Source organism: Pyxicephalus adspersus, chromosome 1, assembly GCF_032062135.1.
Source record: "Pyxicephalus adspersus chromosome 1, UCB_Pads_2.0, whole genome shotgun sequence".
Lineage (NCBI taxonomy): Eukaryota > Metazoa > Chordata > Amphibia > Anura > Pyxicephalidae > Pyxicephalus > Pyxicephalus adspersus.
In genome coordinates, this window is record NC_092858.1 from 46,975,356 (window position 1) to 46,997,606 (window position 22,251).

The following is a 22,251-nucleotide window of genomic DNA, read 5'->3' on the forward strand; positions in this document are numbered from 1 at the left end:
TACAAAATAAAGGGTTTGATTAGGGTTTTCACTGGCAGTTTAAAGTGTAGCTTAGTGTTAGGCCCAGTGATTATGGAATTTATTTTAGATTACGGTTAGGGTTAGTTTTTGAAAGGCATATGGAGGTCATAAAACAGCTGTCAAACTATATAATATTTATATAATTATAAGGATAATTATATAGTACCAACCCTGGGACATTCATAAGACCTCATAAGTTGTTAATGAAATTTTACTATTTTACTTTTAGTGAGAAACTTAATTCCTCTTTCTAAAACTGGTTGCCCACCTCCTGGGATCTAGTGTTTTATTGTTTATAAGACAATGATGAACTTTTATGGCATCTCGGACAAGACATCTTGAATGATTGATCATAGATCTGATTTGCTCTGACTTGTATTAGGAGTGGTTTAAAAATGTACAGTAGTGCCCTGTTGTGTATGGCAGTTTGAGATGAGAATTACCATGCTAACACAAAGATCCTTTGCTTCTATCTATAATTACCCTACCCTTTTCCATGCCACACACCTTTATGGTTACCCTATATCCTCTTCAATTCAATTCTTTATTTCAAATATCCATTAAAATTAAGGTACCCCCTGGCAGAGCACAACAGAACCCATACCAAAGCACAATTTAGTCTAAAAAGAGGATGACTCTACTGGCATTGTTGGCTGTGCAAGTAAATACCTATCGGAGTGGTTTATGTGCTGCAACGAGATAAGATCCTTGTCTAAGGAGGTCATTGCTTACAGAACGATGTCCTTGAAAGGCTGACAAAAAATACTAAAGATATAAAGATATAAACCACTAAATGCTTTACAGTTTATAGCTTTACCTCATTTTTTTCAAACTATTTTGCTTTAGAACTACTGAGGGAAACTACTGAGACACAGTGATATTGGCCAAGTATGTATGATTATACACTATGCAAACACATCTAACATCCATCTTGTCTGTACAAAAAGCCAAGGAAATCTTTGTTAATCGATTGCTCTTTTTAGACAGGAGAATGTCTGCGTAATTTCTATAGACAATATTGTACAGTATCGACTTTATGGGTTCCTTTAATCCTGAATTAGCAGACTGAATTCTCAAGAACAATATTCTTATCCATACAGTGGTTGCCTATGCAGAGTTCTAGTATACACTATATTAAACAAGATTGGTTATACTGCATCTATTTGCTAACCTCATCTTTATATGTTGCAGAATGCTTTACAATATTAATGTCTGAATCAAGAAAGTAGAGACTATACCACATACAATTTAACCATCTTAACCTTAAGTCAAAATGGATGACAAACTTGGAGAACATAACCAAGGACACACACCAAGCACATTAACAGTGGAAAATGTGACTAAATTAGAGCTTCAGTATGAATCTGTGGATGAGGAATTTTTAGAAAGAAGGAAAGTGAAAGAATATATCCGAAAAACCCAATTGTTTGAACAACAGCAAAGAAACACATTGTCCCCCGATACTATTCTGCAGCCTGAAGACTTCAAGAACAGCAGAGCTGAAGATCTTCATATAGATGGTATGTTACTATACCTTCTGAAAGACATTGTTTGCCAACCACTGAAAGGTTCTAAGTAACATTTAACGTTGGAAACCAGTGTATTATTCAAAGTGCTCTAGGGTCTCAGCGTATGGAAGCTGTTCTTCAATCTATTGCTGTTGAACAAGGGCAAATAATACCTAAAATATTTGTATCCAATTCCTACTGTAATAATGGGTTTATCCTAAAATCTGTCTGAATTACCCATTATTGTTAATCACATTTTTCTGGTCTCATGGTTGGAATCTAAATATCTGAATCTAACTAAATCTAAAAAATATTAGCAAGAACAAAACCTTTGTTTTATTCTAGAGGAAAAGGTCTGTTTTCACCCACTGCATGCAGCTGATGTCATCTCTACAAATCTTTATGCTGTTCTGTTAGGACCACTCAGTATTCTTGTTTTTTTTACTGGCCACTTAATATGTGATATTTGAAAAAATGTTTGGTTGTGCCCACTGTTTTAGGTATTATCTATTTAGGTAATCTAATTTCAGCAATCTTTGCTGATCTGTTAAGACAACCCAGTACAACCCCTGGTTTTCTGCTGGTCAGTTGATATGTGATATCAGAAATCTCCTTCCTTCCTTCCAAGTTCTGTCTGTATTGATCTCTGTCATCTCTTAAATGACACAGGGCTCACTACTGATAGACCCTGAGAAAAACAAGAAAATAAAGTTATATCTTTCTAAGAAATCACATCTCAAATCAGACTGCTCCAGAATACACTCCAACACAAAAATAAAAGAGAGTGGAAAATGTGTGCACTAGAGTAGTAAAATAACTTGCCAAATGATTGATTTTAAATGATTGGTAACAGTTAAATGTATCAATTTCTTAAATATTTACATCTAAAATATTTACATAAGTATATTAACTTGGAAAAACTCAGCAAAATTATCTTTTTAAACTAGTTATTTATACATATACACAAACTTAGTATATGATTTATCTACCTTAGCAAGAACATTTTTTGGTAGAGAACTTTTACAAATTTTTAGGAGTCCTCCTGCTTTTACACTGCATGTATGTAGATGTTTTAAGCCTTCTGAGCGGCTACAGTTTTGTTTGTTTTTTTGGACATTGTCTAGCTGCAATTTGAAAACTTTTTTATCATTGAGTTTCCAAAGCTGGGTATATGTCCCAATAGACAAAGCCAAGAATCCACTCCCACACCAATGTTTTGTTTTCTTTTTCATCATTTTAAAGCAAAAAAATAAATAAAACGTTTTTTAGATACATAACAGACATTTCACATTATAAAGATTTCTACATACATTATCAAATGCTTGAAAACAAACACAGATACTGTAAATTATAGCTCTTTGCAAATTAGAATTTTATAGTCAGGTAAAAAAAAATTATTATTTTTGTCTGTGCAGGCAAAGAAAAGGGAACTCATATGTATTCTGAAACAAACAAGAAAAGGTATGTGCATTTTTTTCTTGACAACAGTTTAGTAAGTGATTCACAGTTAGGAAGTGAAGGATGTCAATTATAAAAACATCCTGACAGAATTCTTCTAGACTAATCAGACAATTTGATTTAGTGGAGAATAGAGAACAAATATCTTTATATATGTTTAACCTCTCTAGCGGTTCATTTCTTTTCCGGTTTTATATGTCTAAAAGCGGTACATTATAGTATGAGTATAATAAAGTTTGAAGCACAAAATCATGTAAAAGCAATAAATTGAATAAATTAAAAAATCTATATATTTAAAATAAAAATACATATTATACGCATACTATTATATATACTGATTTTACTCATATAAATCCAGTGCATTGCATTCATTACAGTTAATTTGTATTGGATGCAATGCAAATAGATTTTGAATTTTCCCGCCCCGCCCTGCCGGCAATGTACACATGCACAGACATCACTGGGTACTCCCCGGTGACTCATCAGGTGCAGAAGCTGGCCTGAGGAAGAAAAAAGAAGACGATCGCGACGACCAGGTTTACATACCCAGAGTGTGACTCGGGGTTACCGCTTTTAGCAACTTTTTTCTACCTCGAGTCACACTCGGGGTTACCGCTAGGGTGGTTAGTAAAAACATGACAGTTGCTCTGTGTGTTCCTAAACAGCATCTAAAAAAATGTAGCGCAATCACCTATCCTTAAGATGATGGTACTACATTATTTCTATAGAACCTGTTATATTATCTAATAAGCACCTATTCACACGGCACATTACATTTATATGTCCTTTTTTGTGTAGGCTTTTTTGACTATATTTAAAGTTTATATTCTATGGGTTTTCTGCAATCATGATTCAAAGTTATGTTTATAAAAAATGAAAGATAATTTCCCATTACAGGTAGTCCCCGAGTTAAGGACATCCGACATAGATACGAACAGGGCCCTGCTTGTTTGTGTGCAGGACAGACAGAGGCTTGATGGGGTGGTTCACATGACTTGCAGAAGACGTCTTTTGTTGTTCTGCAACCTCTTGTAACTCTTTAATGACCAAACTTTTTGTTTTTTTTTGCTTTTTTTTTGCGTTGTTTGAGATTAACTTACAGTGAGGAATTTATACAGTTACTGACACCATGCTGCCTAATAATATGTTAAGACAAACATCTGTCCTAATTGCATTTATTAAAACATTTTACCTGTTCCGACCTTCTTACAAATTCAGCTTAATAACAAACCTACAGTCCCTATCTCATATGTAACCCAGGGACTACCTGTATTGATTTAAACACATCACAGATAAGAGAAGGTAAACACAATAGAGCACTTCCCTATAATGGACCATTTGGCTTAATTAAAAGAATCTGAGCACCGAAGAGCACTAAAAGTATAGTAGGAATGGTTGCAGAACTATTTTGTTGGGTGTTCATGTGTAGAAAACCTAAATGAGCCCAGACTTAAATATTACAGCTTTTGTTAAGGAACTACACACGTTTAATAAGTGTGGTGAGGCAGCACCTATACCCCTGAATTCATACAGTATAAAAATACATAGTGGCCTCACTGTATTACAATACAAATATAAAAATTACAATAAAATAGCCACGTTTTATTCAATGTTAAAATATAAATAGTATGTATGTAAAAGCAATAGGAGTGTCTTTAAAGGAATTCCACAAGACCAAGAGCACTCAACAAACCTTGACGAGTGCATATGCCCAGTTTCAGGCATATTGCATACAAAACTGACACAAAAGCTGATTGTTTAAAGCTACAAAAAAGTGTTGTTGAGTTAATGAGAAATTTTAGCCATATGCTGCAGAGTTGTGGATTGCTCCCATTAGCATACTGAAGGTTTTGCCTGTTAATTATCTGATCATATTTGAAGCTCATATAGACCCCTATTTACATCTATGTAACAAACTGGTAAGCTCCAGACAGTAGTATAATCCACACTATAACAGCTGCCCAAAAAGGCTTACATGTGTTACATGTCTTTTTTATAATACTTGTTAATTTACATAGTATAGGGAGTGGAGTTTCTTTCTGTAATAGTTCTAATTATACAAAAATGAAAGGAATTATCTACAAACATGAGATGGCCATACTGATTTATTACTTTTTACCATTGCTCCAGGTCACATATGAATTACAAAAAATGTTATTGCAATTATGTATGTTGCTTTTAATTTTTTTATTGACCAATTTTGCACTGACCACAGAGGATTAAAGGATCAGAGGATCCGTTCTGACCCCAGATGAGATCTTCCCTTTCTGTTCAGACTCGGGATCTGACTCCTCCTTAACACTCGGACACAGCAGACATCACCTTTTTACTCAGACCCCAGATCAAACCTCCCCATCCTTTGTACTCAGGACACAGATCAGACTCCCTAAACTTTATGCTTAGACCCCAGAGAAGACCCCACACCCATGTACACACATACACCCTTTGTGCATTAAGACCCCAAATCAGAAAACCCTCACTTTCTCATTTACACTCACAACCTCTTCTCCCTTTAAACTCAGATCCCAGGATAGAGTCCTATTTAGATTCAGATCTCAGAACAGACCCTCTCCTTGCACTCAAACTTCAGACTCCTCCTTTACACTCAGATCCAAGATCAAACTCCCACCTTAACACGCAGACACAGCACAGACGCAGATAACATAATGGTTCTGTTTCCTTGCATAATCCTTCTGTTTTCATTACATAACCACAAACAATTTTGGGATAGATTTCCCCACTTTCTTGTATAACCATCAGATGGTTCCACATGGACACAGGATGGGCCCACAGGAAAGTTAGGAATTTAGGGTCACAATGCTCTTCCTCTGTCTGTGGTTTGTATGCCTATGTTGTCACATAAATGTAAATAGTGAGTTCTCTGTCTTTTTGTCAAGATAAATGTTTTAGTCACCCGCATATTATTAGATAAGCAAAAATCGGGGAGAAAGGATGGGGATTGTGACTTAAATATTAATTATCCAGTTTTTACGATACCATTTTAGGGTACCCACCATTTTTGTCAAAAAACATACACATTTTACATACAATGAAAAAATAATGAAATAATAACTTGAATGTACTGTTTATTTAAATTTCTTTTATTGTTACTATTGTTAGGATTTATTGTTACTCTGACATTTTTTGACTGTAAAACATTTGAAAATTAATCTGGTAAGCGGTTAATGTAAAAATGTACGCCTATAACTTTTCCTGAAGTGTTCAGTGTTAGGACAGTCCCGCCGGATGCTCCAACAATAGTCAGCCATCATATGTACATCCCATCTATCCTGATACCATCCTTCCATGACCTTCATCACTGACTCCACCAGGTTTTCAGGGAAGTTAGAAAGATGGCTATGCAGAAATGCACCTTGATGCTCATATTCCAACTAAGCATTTTGTAGCTCTCCAAGAGTTTCTAGACAATTTCTGTGTAATTATTTGCAAACACATCGGCCTTTATTTTATCAAATGACGGGCTAGGAAATGCCAAAATGAGGTACTTGAAACCTCCTTCAGTTGGCAAAGCTTTAACAAACTGCTTCATCAGACCCAGTTTCATGTGCAGAGGTGGGAATATATTATTATTTCTATCAACAAGTGGCTTATGTAGAATGTTTGGATCACCTTGTTTTAGGGCAGAGCTTGGAGGCCAATTCCTTTCCACCTAATCCCTCTCACGAGCTCTGCTGTCCCACATGCACAGATAACAGGGATCCTTGGTGTATCCACGTTGCTGACCAAGAAGGAAGCATACCATTTTAGGGTAAACACAGATAACTCAAATGTGTTGGTGATATTGCAACAACTCAATGACTCTCTTTATGTCTGCATATTCTTCACAAATAGAAACTGAATGGCCAATTTGGACTGACCAAAATATATTGCCATTGTGAAGGAGAACACACTTTAAGCTCCAATTTGAGCTATTGATGAATAGTCGCCATTCAGTTGAGTTATAGATTGGAATTCCCAATTCCTCCATTAAACCAGGTATGTTGAGGTAATACACAAAGCTAATGTCAGTTCTAAAGTACTGCAGAAATTCAATTTCTCTAGTTCGAAAGTACGATACTTTCGCTCCTTTTTCAAGTAAGTTCTTCTCACGCAGTCTTGATGCTAGGAGTTCTGAAGCCATCTCCGATAGTCCCAAATCACTCAACTCATGCTGATCAAATCCCTCACAAACAGAGTCTTCTTCAATTTCAATTTCTTCATCATTGTTTTCCCCTAGTTCATCACCATAATCATGTTCTTCACTGTCCCAATCCCAATCACTGGGATTTCATCTGAATAAGCCACTGGGCATATAGCCAATGGTAGACTAGGATACTCTATGTTACATTTATTTTTCTTGTTATATCCTGAAGTTTTCACTATAGAAAAGTAACAGTCACTGAAACGATCTCCTGGCTCTCGCCAAACCATAGGTATACCAAATGGCATCTTATCACGTATTCCATTTATCCACATCCGTAAACCCTCGACACACTGTTTGCACACCTTATGAGGGGCCCAAGACTTATCGTGATCACCAAGTTTAACTTTGAAATATGCCAATAGGCTTGCTCTACAAATGTGCTGATATTCGCCCTTTGACTAGGAATGGTGAAAATGCCACAGATATAACAAAATGAATCAGGGTTGTTTAGGCACAGCCAGACATGATCTGAAAGAAAAAAAATACGTGTGTAAGTGGAAAAATAATTTTTGCTTATTCACTACATAGAGCAGCGCACAACCTCTGACCACACTGTTTTGCATGTAAATGAATTGTCTATACAATTCCACGCTACAGTAATCACATTAATATAGGCAGTAGAGAAGAAACCTGACGTGATAGAAAAAAATTAACTACATTTTTAAAATCAGCTTACCTATTTTAGTGTAAATAAGCGTAAAAATTAAAGCCACCAAAATTTTTGCTCAAAATTGTTCCCCAGTGTTATTGGGCGTCTATCCATTCTAATGTCTTCTTGGCATGTCCTGTGAAAAATCCCTGAAATTCGAATGAGGGTCAGCGTTCTAGCGGTATGTTGTGTGCTAGGTACCCTACCGTTTATAAGTCATCACAATCTGCTCATAGGATGCAAATGGGAGAGTGAGGAACAAGAGTATTCTGAATGAATTTCCTGGAACTGTGAAAGGATGCTGCAGGTAGTTTTTACGATGTGTGTTTGATTGTAAATTGGTTAGTGTATTATTACACAGTATTTATATAGCCTCATCAAAGTCCATAGTCATGTCACTAGCTGTCCCTCAATAGGGCTTAAAATCCAATGTCCCTACCTCAGTCATATGTCTTTAAAGCAGAAGTAAACCAAAAACTAACACAAAACAACAAAATCACACTTATCTTCAATGCTGCAGATCAGTCTGTCCGTCAGGAAGCTTCTTCCATCAGATCCCACGTGGTCCAGGTATCTGTCTTCAGCTCGGTGCAGAGGAAGCGCCAGGCCCTGCCATCTTCTCCTCTTTTCTTCCGTGTTCTTCTTTCTATGTCACCCGGATTATAATATAACAATCAGTTTATTTATTGATTTAGTACTTACATAGACCATAATATAGGTATATATCTATATGGGTATACATACCGATCACAGAAGGTGTTTAGGTTCAGTGTACTGCTGAGCCAACTACAGGGTATAAATTCATGGATGGGTGGAAGTAATGTTGAACCAAAGATAATGATGATTCAGAGAGATTATATAGTATTAGTTTTGTTCATCAACAAAAGGTACAGTACTCAAGGTGTTCAAATTCTAGATGTAGAATTCTAGAAGTAAATGGTGGTGAGAATCATAGAGATATAAATGCAAGCTAATATGTGGGGAAAGGATTTGAAGGAATCCAAAAGAGGTTCCTACTGGGAGATCCTGTCAGAGAGTTCCCAGTGTGTGATCACCGCAACAAGCTCTGCCTGGTGACCCAGAGGTATGGTATGCATAGGATATTAGCAAAGGAGTGTAGGAAAGCCTGCCTAATAAAGGCTTGACTGCCAGCGTTCAGGGTTGCCAAAGGGCACGCATGCTCTCACAGAGGGCAGCTAAACACAAATTATATGGATATGGTCCAGTGATGTCTCCATATAGCCATCAATAGTGCATATATAGAAGGGATGAAAAAGCAGGTGAAAGCAAGTACAAGAAAAAAGGCAACTGTTTGATATGCAATTTTTAGCAAACTATACATCATTCAGTTAGAAAATAAATCTATTACTTGTAAGTATCAGAATCTCTTGTCAACGCAGACATTTCCTGACATGTTGATCCCTGATCATTCCTATTTCTATATGGAAAAAATCTTCATTGTGAATGCCCTGTATCTAATTTTCTAGAGAGTAAATGCAACATCAGCAGATCTTTCATCACTTGACTTTTCAGGTAATGGATTGGCCTGTCTCTGATTTTCCATATAAAATGACCTTGTAACAACTTAAAGGGCAACATTGTTTTTTTTTTTTTTTTTTTTTTACTAATCTAGGCAATTTGATATCCTAAGTCAGGAAGCAAAGTCAATACATTTGTTACTATTAGGTATGCCTATATTGTTCTATTGTCTCCTGTATATGTTTTTGAATCATCTAGTTTTGAAATAAGAAACAATGTTTACAGGGGCGGTAAAGAACACAGGAGTAATGTATAGTTAAAGTGTAAGCTGACCCCCCCATTTTTACCTGGTCCTTCTCTGGGTTCAGGATCATCAGTCACCTTGATTAGTCTCCCTGGAATGATTAACATTATCATTACACAGTATTTATATAGCGCCAACATATTACGCAGCGCTTTACAAAGTCACTAGTCATGTCATGGAATGATGTAACTACTGCACATGTGCTTAGGAGTTTCAATGCTGAGGTATGTTGAGTTCAATATTTTATAGAAGATTGTGAAAGGCACTATCATGGTTCACACATGACCAGTTTGTTTTAAACAATTTACATTTATCGGATTTAACACATTTAGGTCTGTTTTTTAAATGTTTTTACACAAGATTCACACATTTTTTGGTTAGGTTTAATTGACAAAAAATGTGTGAAACCTGAGTAAAAGTTTTGTAAACTTTGTTTGAATACACTTAAAAACAGACTACATAAACTGTATAAAGTTTTTATTATTATTATTATTATTCTGTTTGATTTATACAGCAAAGACTCTGTGGGAACAAATGGAAGAAAAAGAATGGTAAATGCAGCGATATGTCAATATAAAAGTGTCCAAACACAAACAGAATGGAGCTTGCCCACTGTCTCTCCAGCCATGAGTACAGGTGAGTTAAAATCTACAAATGTTTGGTTTTCTTTTTATGACATAGGAATATAGGAACTTCCATTGCTTTTTTTTTTTTTTTTTTTAATAAGGCTTTACTAGAAATATTTTGTAAATAAAATAGTAATGTATGAAGCCAAGAAGCCCATGCATGAATAAAACATACAAGCTTAGCTTTGAATTTTTAATATCACACTCCATGTGATATATCCTGTTGACTTTGTCAACTGAATTGATAGTACAGGATTTTGCCATGATTTGGGTAACAAATATTTGGTCAGCATAATACAGTATATGTAATAACCTATTCATTAATTGGATAGTGGTGGAAAACTCTGGTTTGTTCTGATTTTTAAAACCTAGGACCTTAGACAATGTAGGTGGAATGAAACAGACAGTTATGTCTGTAATCAGTAAAGAGTGCCCTGACTCATATTTTGACCTTGTATGGCCTGAAATTCCCTTACAAATGTTGCCATATCTCAATACCCTGAACAAATGACTGCAAGGAGGCAGTCTGTATAGTGTAATTTCTAATAAAGAAAAAGTCAAAGAGAAGTTCTATATTTAGATTATTGATGCATAAAGGGTGTACATAGTCCTGACCCTATTAAAGAATCATCTGTTCAAGCCATGCATTCATAATGTGAGCCTCACTTTCAACCAGTCTATCAAACACTCCCTGTATATTATCCTAATATTCAAAAGGGAAAGCAAAAGGCTGGCATCCTTGTCCATAATTTACTACAGGTACAGCAATCATACCTGCATACAGTATTTTTTCCAACCAGTGGCTAACAAAACAGGAATACCAATGGCTGCTCTGAAGTTTATATCAACTTACCGTATATTGCCTATAATGAATTTATCCAAGCCTATCATGTACTGACCTGTGCAGCTGTAATCAGCATATCTAATTTGTTGGTTGAAATAATGGAAAGCATACAGTCAAAATATTTTGGGCTTCTAAAGCTTTCATGTGTGATTGATATTGTAAATTATGTTTATGAAAGTCAATGGCATAAAAAATTCAGAACAGAAATACCATAGATTTGTTTTGTATGTATACTATACTAGCTACAGAATTAAAGAAACAATAGGTACGAGTAAATGTTCTCGTAAATGTTCTACAAAAGTTCTTGTCAGTGTGTATGTGTGCATTCTTCAGACAGAGATATGATTGTTAATTGATTATACTTTTTTATATACTTTTATATACTTTTTTTATATACTTTTTAAATTGATTATACTTTTTTTCTCTGCTATTAGAAGAGTTTGTGTCCCCCCCACCCAACATAAAAGATACAAAACTAAGGCTACATATAATAATTGACTCGGGGCTGGTATCGGAGGGAATCTGCCCCGTGTACAGCGTTTGTCCAACATCGTTAATGGATCTGTCCTGGCAGATTTCTTTTATCTATACTTTTACATACAGATTGCAGCTCAAAATAATCCAGCATTTATGTTATTGCTGCTATTGTGCTGATTAAGATGTTTCAGAAGTACTGAAAGTAGAAAAATGATCCTGTGAGTTTGAAAACATTAATTTGGATGAAAGAGGCTTCAAAAATATTAAGTTGCCCCCAGGCATGCATAGTTTAAGTTTTTAAAAGCAATGTCAGTCATATCTATAGAAGGTTTATGGTTAAAATATGGTGGAAATGATTTTCCGGACTGAAACTTTGGATTTGCAAGATCCATAAACCTGCTTGCCAATCACTGTCACCCTCTCACCCCTTCCCTGGATTCCAGAAAGCAATGCAGTGTTAGAAGAAGGAAAATGATTGCCCTGCATGAGCTATGTCACTTTAGGATAAAAGTGTAAAGCAAAATCGTTCATCACTAACAGTGGATGTGCAATAACCATTCTATTTTACAGACCGACTGTAAGCATCTACTGCATATGCAGGATTTTGGAGAAGGTCCTAGAGGACTTGCAATATTTTTCTCTCTATGCTGTTTTGTGCTTTCTGCCACTGCACCAATGTACATTGAGGAGTACTCTGCTTGGCACTACTGCATCTGCACAAACTTAGCACTTGCTGCCACCAGACTGATACACATTCTGCATTTGCTAAAATTACACAAATGTGAATTCTGTAATTGCAACTACTGCACCAATATGGATTTATTTATTTGTTGTTATTGCACTGTTATGTAGTATCATTCTCATCCAGGCTCACTTTTGTTGGTGGTATTTAAAATGTATGCTTGGGCAATTTTATTAAAAAAATATTTATTATATCTCTGCAAAACAAGAACATTTAGGGAATTAAGTGCAGTAGAAAAAGCGTAGTCTGCTCCCTACAGTAAGTTAGGAGCTCACTGTATTTTTTCGATCAACAAAAATGTGTGTGTATTGTAGTTTCACATGTTTTTGTATTTGCACTTCAAACAGTATAGTAGGCTTTTCTCCTACTTATTCTAAAGTCTGTTTTTCTTTTTTGTTCTGCTTTGGTGCTTTTAAGGCTCAGGCTAAAAAGTTTATTTATTCACAGGAATCACAGAGCCAGAAGACCAACAGGAAACAAAGTCTGCAACATCATTACTAAAATCAGGAGCACAGTGTATGTAATTTTTAATTTTACAGAATTGCTGTATTAGGGATGTTAGGGTTAAGTAATAACTAATAATACATATTGTTCAATGAAAATATATAATCAATATATAATACTATATAAAATAATATAATAAAAGTTTTCTGTATTTACTATTTACATTTTCTGACTGCAAGTTTTATTTTACAAACTGTTTGCATGTGCATGCTGGAATACCATAGGGAAGGGTGCAAAGCACTGCACTCATTCACGACTATAGTCTTTAAGTTACATTGCTAAAGTTTAAGTGAAATCTCAGATATTAAAAATATAGTATAGAACAACAGTAAATGATAAATATTTAACACTGCAGTATATTATATTTTTTATTTTTTTGCTAATGGCTAAAACAGCTATATAATTTGAAACTATTTTTATCACAGTGGGTATGAAGTTTATATGCCCCCCCCCCAAAAAAATAGTGATATGACTACAAAAGATGTCAGAGCTTTATAGAGTATATACAGTCTAAATACAGTTTAAAAAATACTTCACAATATGTTTGTATGCACTCAGCTTACATTTGTCATATTTTCTGCGGGCTCACGCACACATTTTTGTGCTTTAAGGCCATTTTCAGCACTGTGTCTTAGACCAGTGTTTCTTTACCTTTTTAAAGTGAGCAAACCCTTGAAATAACTTTCAAGTCTTTATGGAATCTCAGCTATAGTGGCTATCACCAGCTTACAGTACATTAGTGTGGTGGTCAATAGGAAGAATGCCTCATACACTGTTGGCCAGTGGGAAGAATGTCACCCTTACAGATAGTCAAAAAGATCATTGCTATCAGTTAATTTGACCTAGGAGACACACATTTCCCATTTCTTAAGGAACCCCTAAAAACATCTGAAAAAGCCCCAGGGTTTTACAGAACCCTGATAGTGAATCACTGCCTTAGCACCCCAAAACAATTTATTGCAATATTTTATGTAAATCACACTGGACACTGTGTTGTGTTTCACTGTTGTATACTGCAGCACATATGTGCTGTGGTTGTGTGCTGGACTGCTATTCAAAACCAATAGCTTCACAGTACACCAATGCACACAATGGCCCTGATTTATTAAAGCTCTCCAAAGCTGGAGAGGATACACTTTCATCAGTGAAGCTGTGTTATCGAGCAAACCTGGAATTGATCTGGTGCAGGATTGAAAATATCTGCTAACATATAGCAAATGACTTTTAAGAAATCCATCACAAATCCAATCCTTTCATCAAGTTTCACTGATGAAAGTGTCCCCTCTCCAGCCTTAGAGAGTTTTAAATCAGGCCCAATGTGCATATTTCAGAACCGGTCATTTTTATGTTCTATATGTTCTATGTTATGTAATTCTTTAGATTGTGTCATTTTTGGATGCAACAGAATATAAAGAAATAGGCAAGAGAGCAACGTTAATTTCGCATTCACTAGACATATTTACTGCTTTCCCATTTAATGCATTCCGTGTTGTTTATCATTAGGATAATGCTATTAATATTTTACATTTATAAGAAACTCCCCCATCAATTCATATTCAATTTCTAGTATCACCACTGAGAGACGTTGCCCCATTCATCTGCTATCTCCATCATATACAGCTTAACCAAATCACAAAATTCTGTATGAGCACATGAAGATAACATTTTCCCCTTGAGAAATCATACTTAAAAGAAGTAGGTTATTTATTTTATTTTGCAATAGTGAATTATGCATCTGTGCATCTATATTTGGTGTTGGCTCCGCTTTTTGCATGAAGCAGATGTTCTTCAAAGTGCTTTTCTCTCTTATCTGTAAGTGTAGCAAAACACAGCTAGTTTTCTACAATGTCTCAAGAAATGATAGTTGTTTTTCAAGAGGACTGAATTCTGCCTACAGAAACATGACTGAATTGTTCCTAAAAGCTACCGAAATGCAGTGCAGGAATGCTTACAGGTTCAACTGCTGGTATCTTGACAGTGCTACATGGTTTAACCTATACTTGGCTTCCCCCGTGTTTCTCTGCAATCAGAAGGCTTGTTCAGTTGACCCAAACAACCCAGAGACATTTTCTTGATCTAGACTTCTTAGGCTTTATTCTTCCCTGCGGCTACTTTGCTCTTTTTATAATCACATTTCTGATGCTTATAGCTTTCAGGCTCAATCTATAGCCTCCAAGGATGCAAAATCTTCAATTACTTCTTTAAGGCTCCACTCAGAGAAGCTCTAAAAGGTATCTGACCCAATGCTATGCATATACAATGCTTCAAGTCACAGCACAGTTGTATACTTTTAAAAACATCATTTTTTCATAGGCAGAAATGATCAAATCAACTCAAAAAAATAGAGATTTAGGTGAGATTATGCAGATTAATTCTAGGCAGGCATTGTATGATTTTGTGGCACTTTTCAAAGTGCTTAAAATGTTGGTGCCATTGTTTTAAAGATGTGTGAAAATAATCATTTTTTCTGCTAAACATAAAAATTAAAGGGTAATCCACATGCTCATTTAACTTGTTTGGCAGGCCAAGTTTTATGCTTTGCATTCACAGAGTTCAACAGCTAAAGCTGAAAGTTTAACATTCAATTGATTGAGTCGGAGCATTACCTCGTCACCTGATAAGTACAGCACGGGGAGCGTGGGAACCTACGGTCACAGGTGATTGGAGGCACGCCGGTGCCTTCAATCAGCTGTGACTGCATGTAAACTCCAGAAAAACTCTCAATGGAGATTCTCCATTGAGAGAACATCGGAGTTCGGCGAGATCACAACCTCATGGGGAATCACAAGGCTGTTCTCGCTTACATGTTCTGTAAGCGAGAAAGGCCCGATTCACCGCGAGATCGAAATAAACAATTTTGCTCGCTCATCCCTATCCCATACATCACGACGTGCTTACACACAGTTGTTCCTCAACAGTTACTAGGGTTGCGCTTGCATATGTCGTCGTTCCATCCTGCTGTAGTGCTTTCATAGTGTACTTGCGACTTGCGACCTGAAGAAGCCTGTAGGTGAAACGCGTCAGGAAGCAAGAAGTTATACTCTCCAGTATTATCCTCAGGAATTCCTCTGTGTGGATGTGAGGTGCCACATCCCATGAAGTTTTAATGAGCTTCAGCAATCTTTAACATTTATTCTGTATTGAAACATGTAAATGTGAGTGCTAGTTTAATTCACTTTAAGAAAACCCCCAGCTTTTTCTGTCTTTTTGGTTATGAATGCTTTCTAAACCCTTTGCCTAAATTACCATTTTTTAGCCTAAAATATTTCTCTCATCTATAATGAATTCTGATCAATACTCACAGAATCCACCCTGACCTTCAATCTTCAATTAAGTAAGACCTCCATCTTTATACACTAAACTCAGACTTTAACCCACTCTGGTACCTATTCCTCTCCTCAGTCCTACAAAACCTATATTTATTACTTCTTCTCTGGATCTTGCCTTTTCTTTACAGAAGATACAATTATTTATAACCTTTTACTTATGCTTTGTTTGAATTGAAAAAAACCCAAACGTCTAAGACATACAGATACATTTTTTGTATGCAACGTACACCATGTAGGCTGCAAATAGTACCTTCTCCTTCTGAAGTTTTATTATGTCTTCAGTGTATTCTACCTATTGGAAATTTTCCACGTTTTTATTTCCTGCAACCAATATGTCTAAATATATATTCAATTATTTTTATGCCATTTTTTCACATTACAAATTTAGATTTATTTCTATGAAAGTAATTTAAAGGTTAGATTACATATTTTTGAGTAGCATAAAATTTTTAGTAGTTAAATAGTGCATAATATATTTACTTCACACTGAAATGTCCTTCCGAAAAAGGAAAGTCCATCTTAATTTGGTTTAGTTCATCTAGAATCAGTACAGAAATTTAGGACAAGGCATATTTATTGCATGCAATTTTGTATTTTCCTATAACCTTACCCCATTCTATCCAAAGTGGAGAAAAAACATGTGGATAGTGTTCAATTTAATTACTGCTGATATTTTATTGTGTACAGTGTTTAGAGGTTTAATATGACCAAAAAATCAGTAAATAAGTATAGTAGCAAAATGCCGAACAGCCTTGCGCTAGACTACTACACTATTTAATCCAAATGCTTCAAATCACTTTTATATAGTGCTGCCACTTTAATCCATAGAAAGACTTATTGTGTTGTGCAGAGTCAAGATAATACCACAGATAAAGCTGCTTGGCCCACCTACTCTGTCTATTTATCAAAGAGCCCTTCATAGTGACCTTGTCTATGGTAGACTAATGTCTAACACAGCTAGATTTAAATTCCAGTTCAGTGCTATAATAACATTAAGCACTTTCTTGGAAATTGTTCAGCACATCAGTAATCATATACTTTCATTAAAGGTTTGAGCCCGAATATCTTTAGCCTGTGGCTCTGTTCTTATATCTGCTTATGCTGAATTATCCACCTTGTCTACTGACATAAACTTCAGTATAGCAGCAGTATTGTAGTTGGATACTTATTTGTGAAATATACTACCCACTTAATGTATTTATCAATACATTGAGAATATGCTTCTTTTTCATTTCTAGGACAAACAGCTAGAAAAAAACAAGTCTATAATGTTAATCTAGTGGAGAATAAAATGAAAAAATGTAATGTAAATAGTTTTATTGAGTAAGTCAAAGCTTTTATCTTTCTGTAACAATGACAAAATATTTTTGAATATCTTCTTAGAAGTAATCATAGTACCAAATTGTAGAAGAAGTAATATGGTAAGTTAGTAGATACTTATGAACATATATACTGCCAGTGCTTCTGCACAGGCAATCATAAGGCTCAAACGTATAGGGTATGGCCAGCAAGGGTTTCTAGTGGTGGCAAAGGAACACCGCTTCTAATACTGATCATCTAGACTTAGACTCTGTACAGGAAACATCTCATACACAAAAATAAGAGCTTTATTAGTGAATTGGGTACATCAATAACAGCATATGTATTCGAGTAATGGGGTAGGTACATTTCAAATTGGTAGCTTTAATCATCTTACTGTATATATGCAGATTTGTTAAGTCTTTGGAGAATCAATCAAATAGTAAATCACAACTGCCTGGACTCCTGATTCCATAATTATCTAACAGATCGCTAAAAAAATCAAGCAAATAAAAATGTTTGTATCATCAATTCTTCTGGTTCAGTCATGACTCCCAGTATGGTCATAGGAAAGGGTGACTTTGGTGGTGGTAATGCTGGCATTATTTACAACATGTATTGTTTGAATGATTGAATGTGGCAAAGAAAAAAATCAGTCTGGGAGTTGGTTTTCCCAAGGTACTTCAAATCCAAGGAAAGATATCGGCTGGGATCAGGCAGCCCCATTGCTAATGCACATAAACAATTGCAGTGCAACAAAATTAGTGTTTTTTCATGAGAAGAATTCCACAGGTCAACATGAAATTTTTATCAGATATCATTTTATGTGGGCTTTGTAGTAGTTTGGATCCAGATTTATTAGATTTTTAATCTGCAGGTTTTTATCTGTGTTCAGTTTTTATTTAGCACGTCTAGTTTTTGTGATGCAGCTAATTATATATTGTGTGAAATTAGTTCTAAATAGCTCTAACATATCCAAACATTTAACAAAAGTTTTCTTTTTTTAAGGTTAGAGACCACACTAACTGCAATTGATTTAATTTGCCATCATTATTATTGAGAGGGTGGGGTAGGAAGGACTCTGTATGTAATTTCATGCCTAGAAATTGCCTTAATTATCCAGACAGCTTCTGTTACGTGTGTGGTTCATTCATGACAAAAGCACAACGTCGCCAAATTACCACAGAACTTAAAAAGAAATACAAATTATATTTTGGCTGTCCATTTGGTGACCAGGATAAATTCTGGGCTCCAGATGTCATCTGTACCAGTTGTTCCAACAAACTGCGTGACTGGCTAAATTAAAACAGCAATGCTATCTGCAATCCCGATGGTGTTGAGAGACGATCTAATCGACTGCTATTTTTGTCGCGTCAACAAAAGTGGATTCTCAGGTAAACTAAGCACAAAATTGTATATCCCAGCCTCAATTCTCCAATTAGGCCTGTTCCCCATGATGATTCATTGCCAGTTCCGATACCGCCACATGATGGACTTGCTTCTGTAGAAGGTGATGAGGAATGCGCTGGAGTTGCAGCCAGTTACAACCCTGAATCATCTAATCCTGACTACTTGGCCAATGAAGATTCAGAACCAGAGACCTTCACACAAGCAGAGCTGAATGATCTCGTTCACAATCTAAATCTCTCCAAACACAAAGCAGAATATCTTGCTTTAAGGCTTAAAAACTTGCTTGCAAAGGGTGTAACTGTAACTAGTTACAGTTTCTGTAACTACAGAAAACAAAATCATAACTTGACAACATTCTTCACTAGTGGTGGCTCACTGTGCTACTGTCATGATAGCAATTCTTTCAAAATACATCTTGCTGTTAAAACACCTCAAGCTAATAGAAGCTGGCTATTGTGCTACTAACATTCTAGAAACACAAGTGTTCTTGAGCACTTCAACAGAAGTTGCTTTTCTTTTTATGCAATGTCTGCAGTAGAAATATTCATACCTGGACTCATGGCACCAAGAAGAATACTGTTACTACAAAGGCCATACAACAAAACTCAATTCAATTCAATTTCAAATTACATTCCATTATCTACCTATAATTTCAGAATAGAATCGATTTACTGTCTCATATGCAATGTGAAACTTTGAATATGGAGTGCAGCAATCTGTAAAAGTAAAACACAACTTATAATGTGCTGTGGTCAGGACCATTTAAGGTACAACATTCATTATATAATACAGCACTCAGGACATTGAAGCATATAGAGTGATCACTTACAACTATGTAATGTACAACATAGCATAAAGAGTTCTGCAGTTAGGATTGTGTAATGTACAAAACAGAATGCAGCAATCCAATGTAGCATAAAGAGTGCAGCATTTAGGGCTGTGTAACATGCAATAATGCAAAAAAGTGCAGCCATCCGGGCTATGTAGTAAATAAACATAGCACCCAGATCAGGGAAATACAACATACAGTGGATCATTTAAATTCTATTGGCAGGTGCTTTTGACCTGAAGTTTACATCTTTTGAGCTTCATTTGACCTCCAGCTAAACTGTATCAGCCTATTTATAGCTGCCTATGCATTTCCATAGATGTGGAGGGAGTCAGATCTTACTTTTATACTATCCACACATGTCCATGAATTTTGATAATACTTTAAGTGCTCTTTTTTAACATTTACTGGGGTCCACACTAGCCAGCAGAGTGGATCTATTAAATGCATATCCAGTAATGTTCCCATTCTATTAACACTGCGATGGGCACTATATATACATTTTTACCTGCTTCACTATCCATTTCACTCATGGAACACTTTTGTTTGTTTTAAGACCATAACTACATTTGGAAGTATTTGTCTAATTCACATTTCATGTCCAGGGGACCATGGGTTAGGCTGTGCTTCTGTAAACTATGGTAGTACAGTTATTAGGACATATATAAACAAATGGAACAGAGATCTACCTAAAGTTCACACAATCATTACGGATACAATACCAGATGAATGATCTTGGTTTGCACACTACAGCTGTAGACATCTCATGTGTGGGAAGGTGCACTTAACAACAAAAACACCCCAGGACTCAGACCTGCTATATAGATAATGGATCCAATAAACCTGTTTCTAATGTATAACAAAAACAGCATGAAACTCTCATATTACAAGTGTATAAAAAGAAAACCTCTATATTTATTATAAGTTAGATGTCTAGCAGGGCTGAGTGCTGGGAAAAGCTTGTGTTTTTATTGCATACTTGAATTATGTGAATTATACTTTTCATTGTGCACATCCCTAGCTACTTGTAATCTGATTGAGTGGTTTGCCACTTTCTCCATCTACAAGGTTGGTCTATTCAAATTAAATTGATTTGTGACACCTAGAGGCTGTAATTCAGTTTTAGATCATTCTAGATTTAATGCAGAATCAATCAGGAGAGCAATACTAAAAAGTTAGGTCATCTGAATTGAAAATTAGTTTTTGAATAGGTCAATAAACTTGTATCAGGAAAGAAATGTATAAATGGATTATCAGTGAAGAAAATGTAAGGATTTAAGTACAAAGATTACTATGCACAAATTTAACATTGCAATACAGTTCCTTATTTGTCCTGGAATTTAGTATGCTCTGGTGGGAAGATGTTCTCACTAAAGAGAAAAAACAGATACCAATAAAGTTATCACACAGCATACATTTGGGGAAATACATAACAAATACATAACTCTTAGTAGAACACTGTACTTTTTACCACTTAAATAATAATTATTTTCTCTTCCCTATTGTGCATTTGAAAGTTTGTTTTGTATTATGTTTTTTTTATAGAAATTTAATTTATTTATTAGTTATTAGTTATTCCAAGAAGTTGGGTCAGCCCCAATGGAAAGCATATCTGAAAAGAAAAAGAACAAAAAGGGGCCTTTTTGGCAACTTTTATTTAAAACAGAGTTACACAATAGCAATATAATGCAACTGAGTTGCTCTATGTATTTATTTAAAATTGAATACAATTGATTATTCTCTTATTACTTGAGATATGGTACGCTATGAGTAAGGGTTTAAAAACCACTTATATGATATGTATTATGTTTTGCTCTATGTTTGACACTGATATGTGCATACTGTTTGTTTGATTCACTAGAACATCTGTCTGAATTTCCCCTGAGGAAGCCTTTAGGCGAAACATGTTGGGGCAAAGAGACCATAAGATTCTACCATTATGATTTCCATTAATTTAAGGCCTTGACGTAATTTGTATGTTCGGAGATCCGCTCTATGGCCTAGAAACGCTTGTCTAGTTCAAAACATAACAGCCCACAAAATTGCGTGCTGCTAATGCAAAGTGGGCTGCTAACAACTAACATTGGTTAAATTGTATATTATTTTGCATCATGCTTTTGTGCAAATCAGTTTTAAATTTCAAAAAAAAGTATCAAACAAAGTATAAAAAAAAAAAGTTGGCCCTTCTTTTTGTTTTCTTTTATGATATACTGTTTTTTTTTCTTTGTTCTTTTATTATGGCAGAGTTGATATCTATTTTATATATATATATATATAGTTCTTTCTTTCCTTTAGATTCCGAGAAAAGTGAAAACACGCTAGAAAGTAAATCTGCAGATTTAGCAGATGGTGAGAATTCAGGATCAGCAGAGGTAATTCGCTAAACTAATACACCATTAATATTAACAGGCTTGATAAAATCTCAAATAAATGAAAACAGTTTGGGAGGAATAGAGCTTACTTTTGTGACCTGTTGATCATCCTCATATCTAGTTAGGGCATGTGCTCTGCAGTATTAAGCAAATACAACTAAGTGAATCACCACAGGCTCCACTCTTCAGCTTGTAT

General features: G+C 35.4%; 1 protein-coding gene across 1 annotated transcript in view; it reads left to right on the plus strand.

The window, feature by feature from the left end:
• ERICH6B (glutamate rich 6B) overlaps positions 1 to 22,251 on the plus strand; it is a gene marked incomplete in the record, with an annotated part of 75,867 nt that overhangs the window by 23,581 nt on the left and 30,035 nt on the right. The window contains 5 exon segments of the mRNA XM_072409999.1: positions 1,213 to 1,541; positions 2,945 to 2,990; positions 10,138 to 10,259; positions 12,760 to 12,828; positions 21,979 to 22,055. Of these exon segments, the coding sequence (XP_072266100.1) occupies positions 1,295 to 1,541; positions 2,945 to 2,990; positions 10,138 to 10,259; positions 12,760 to 12,828; positions 21,979 to 22,055 (561 nt within the window).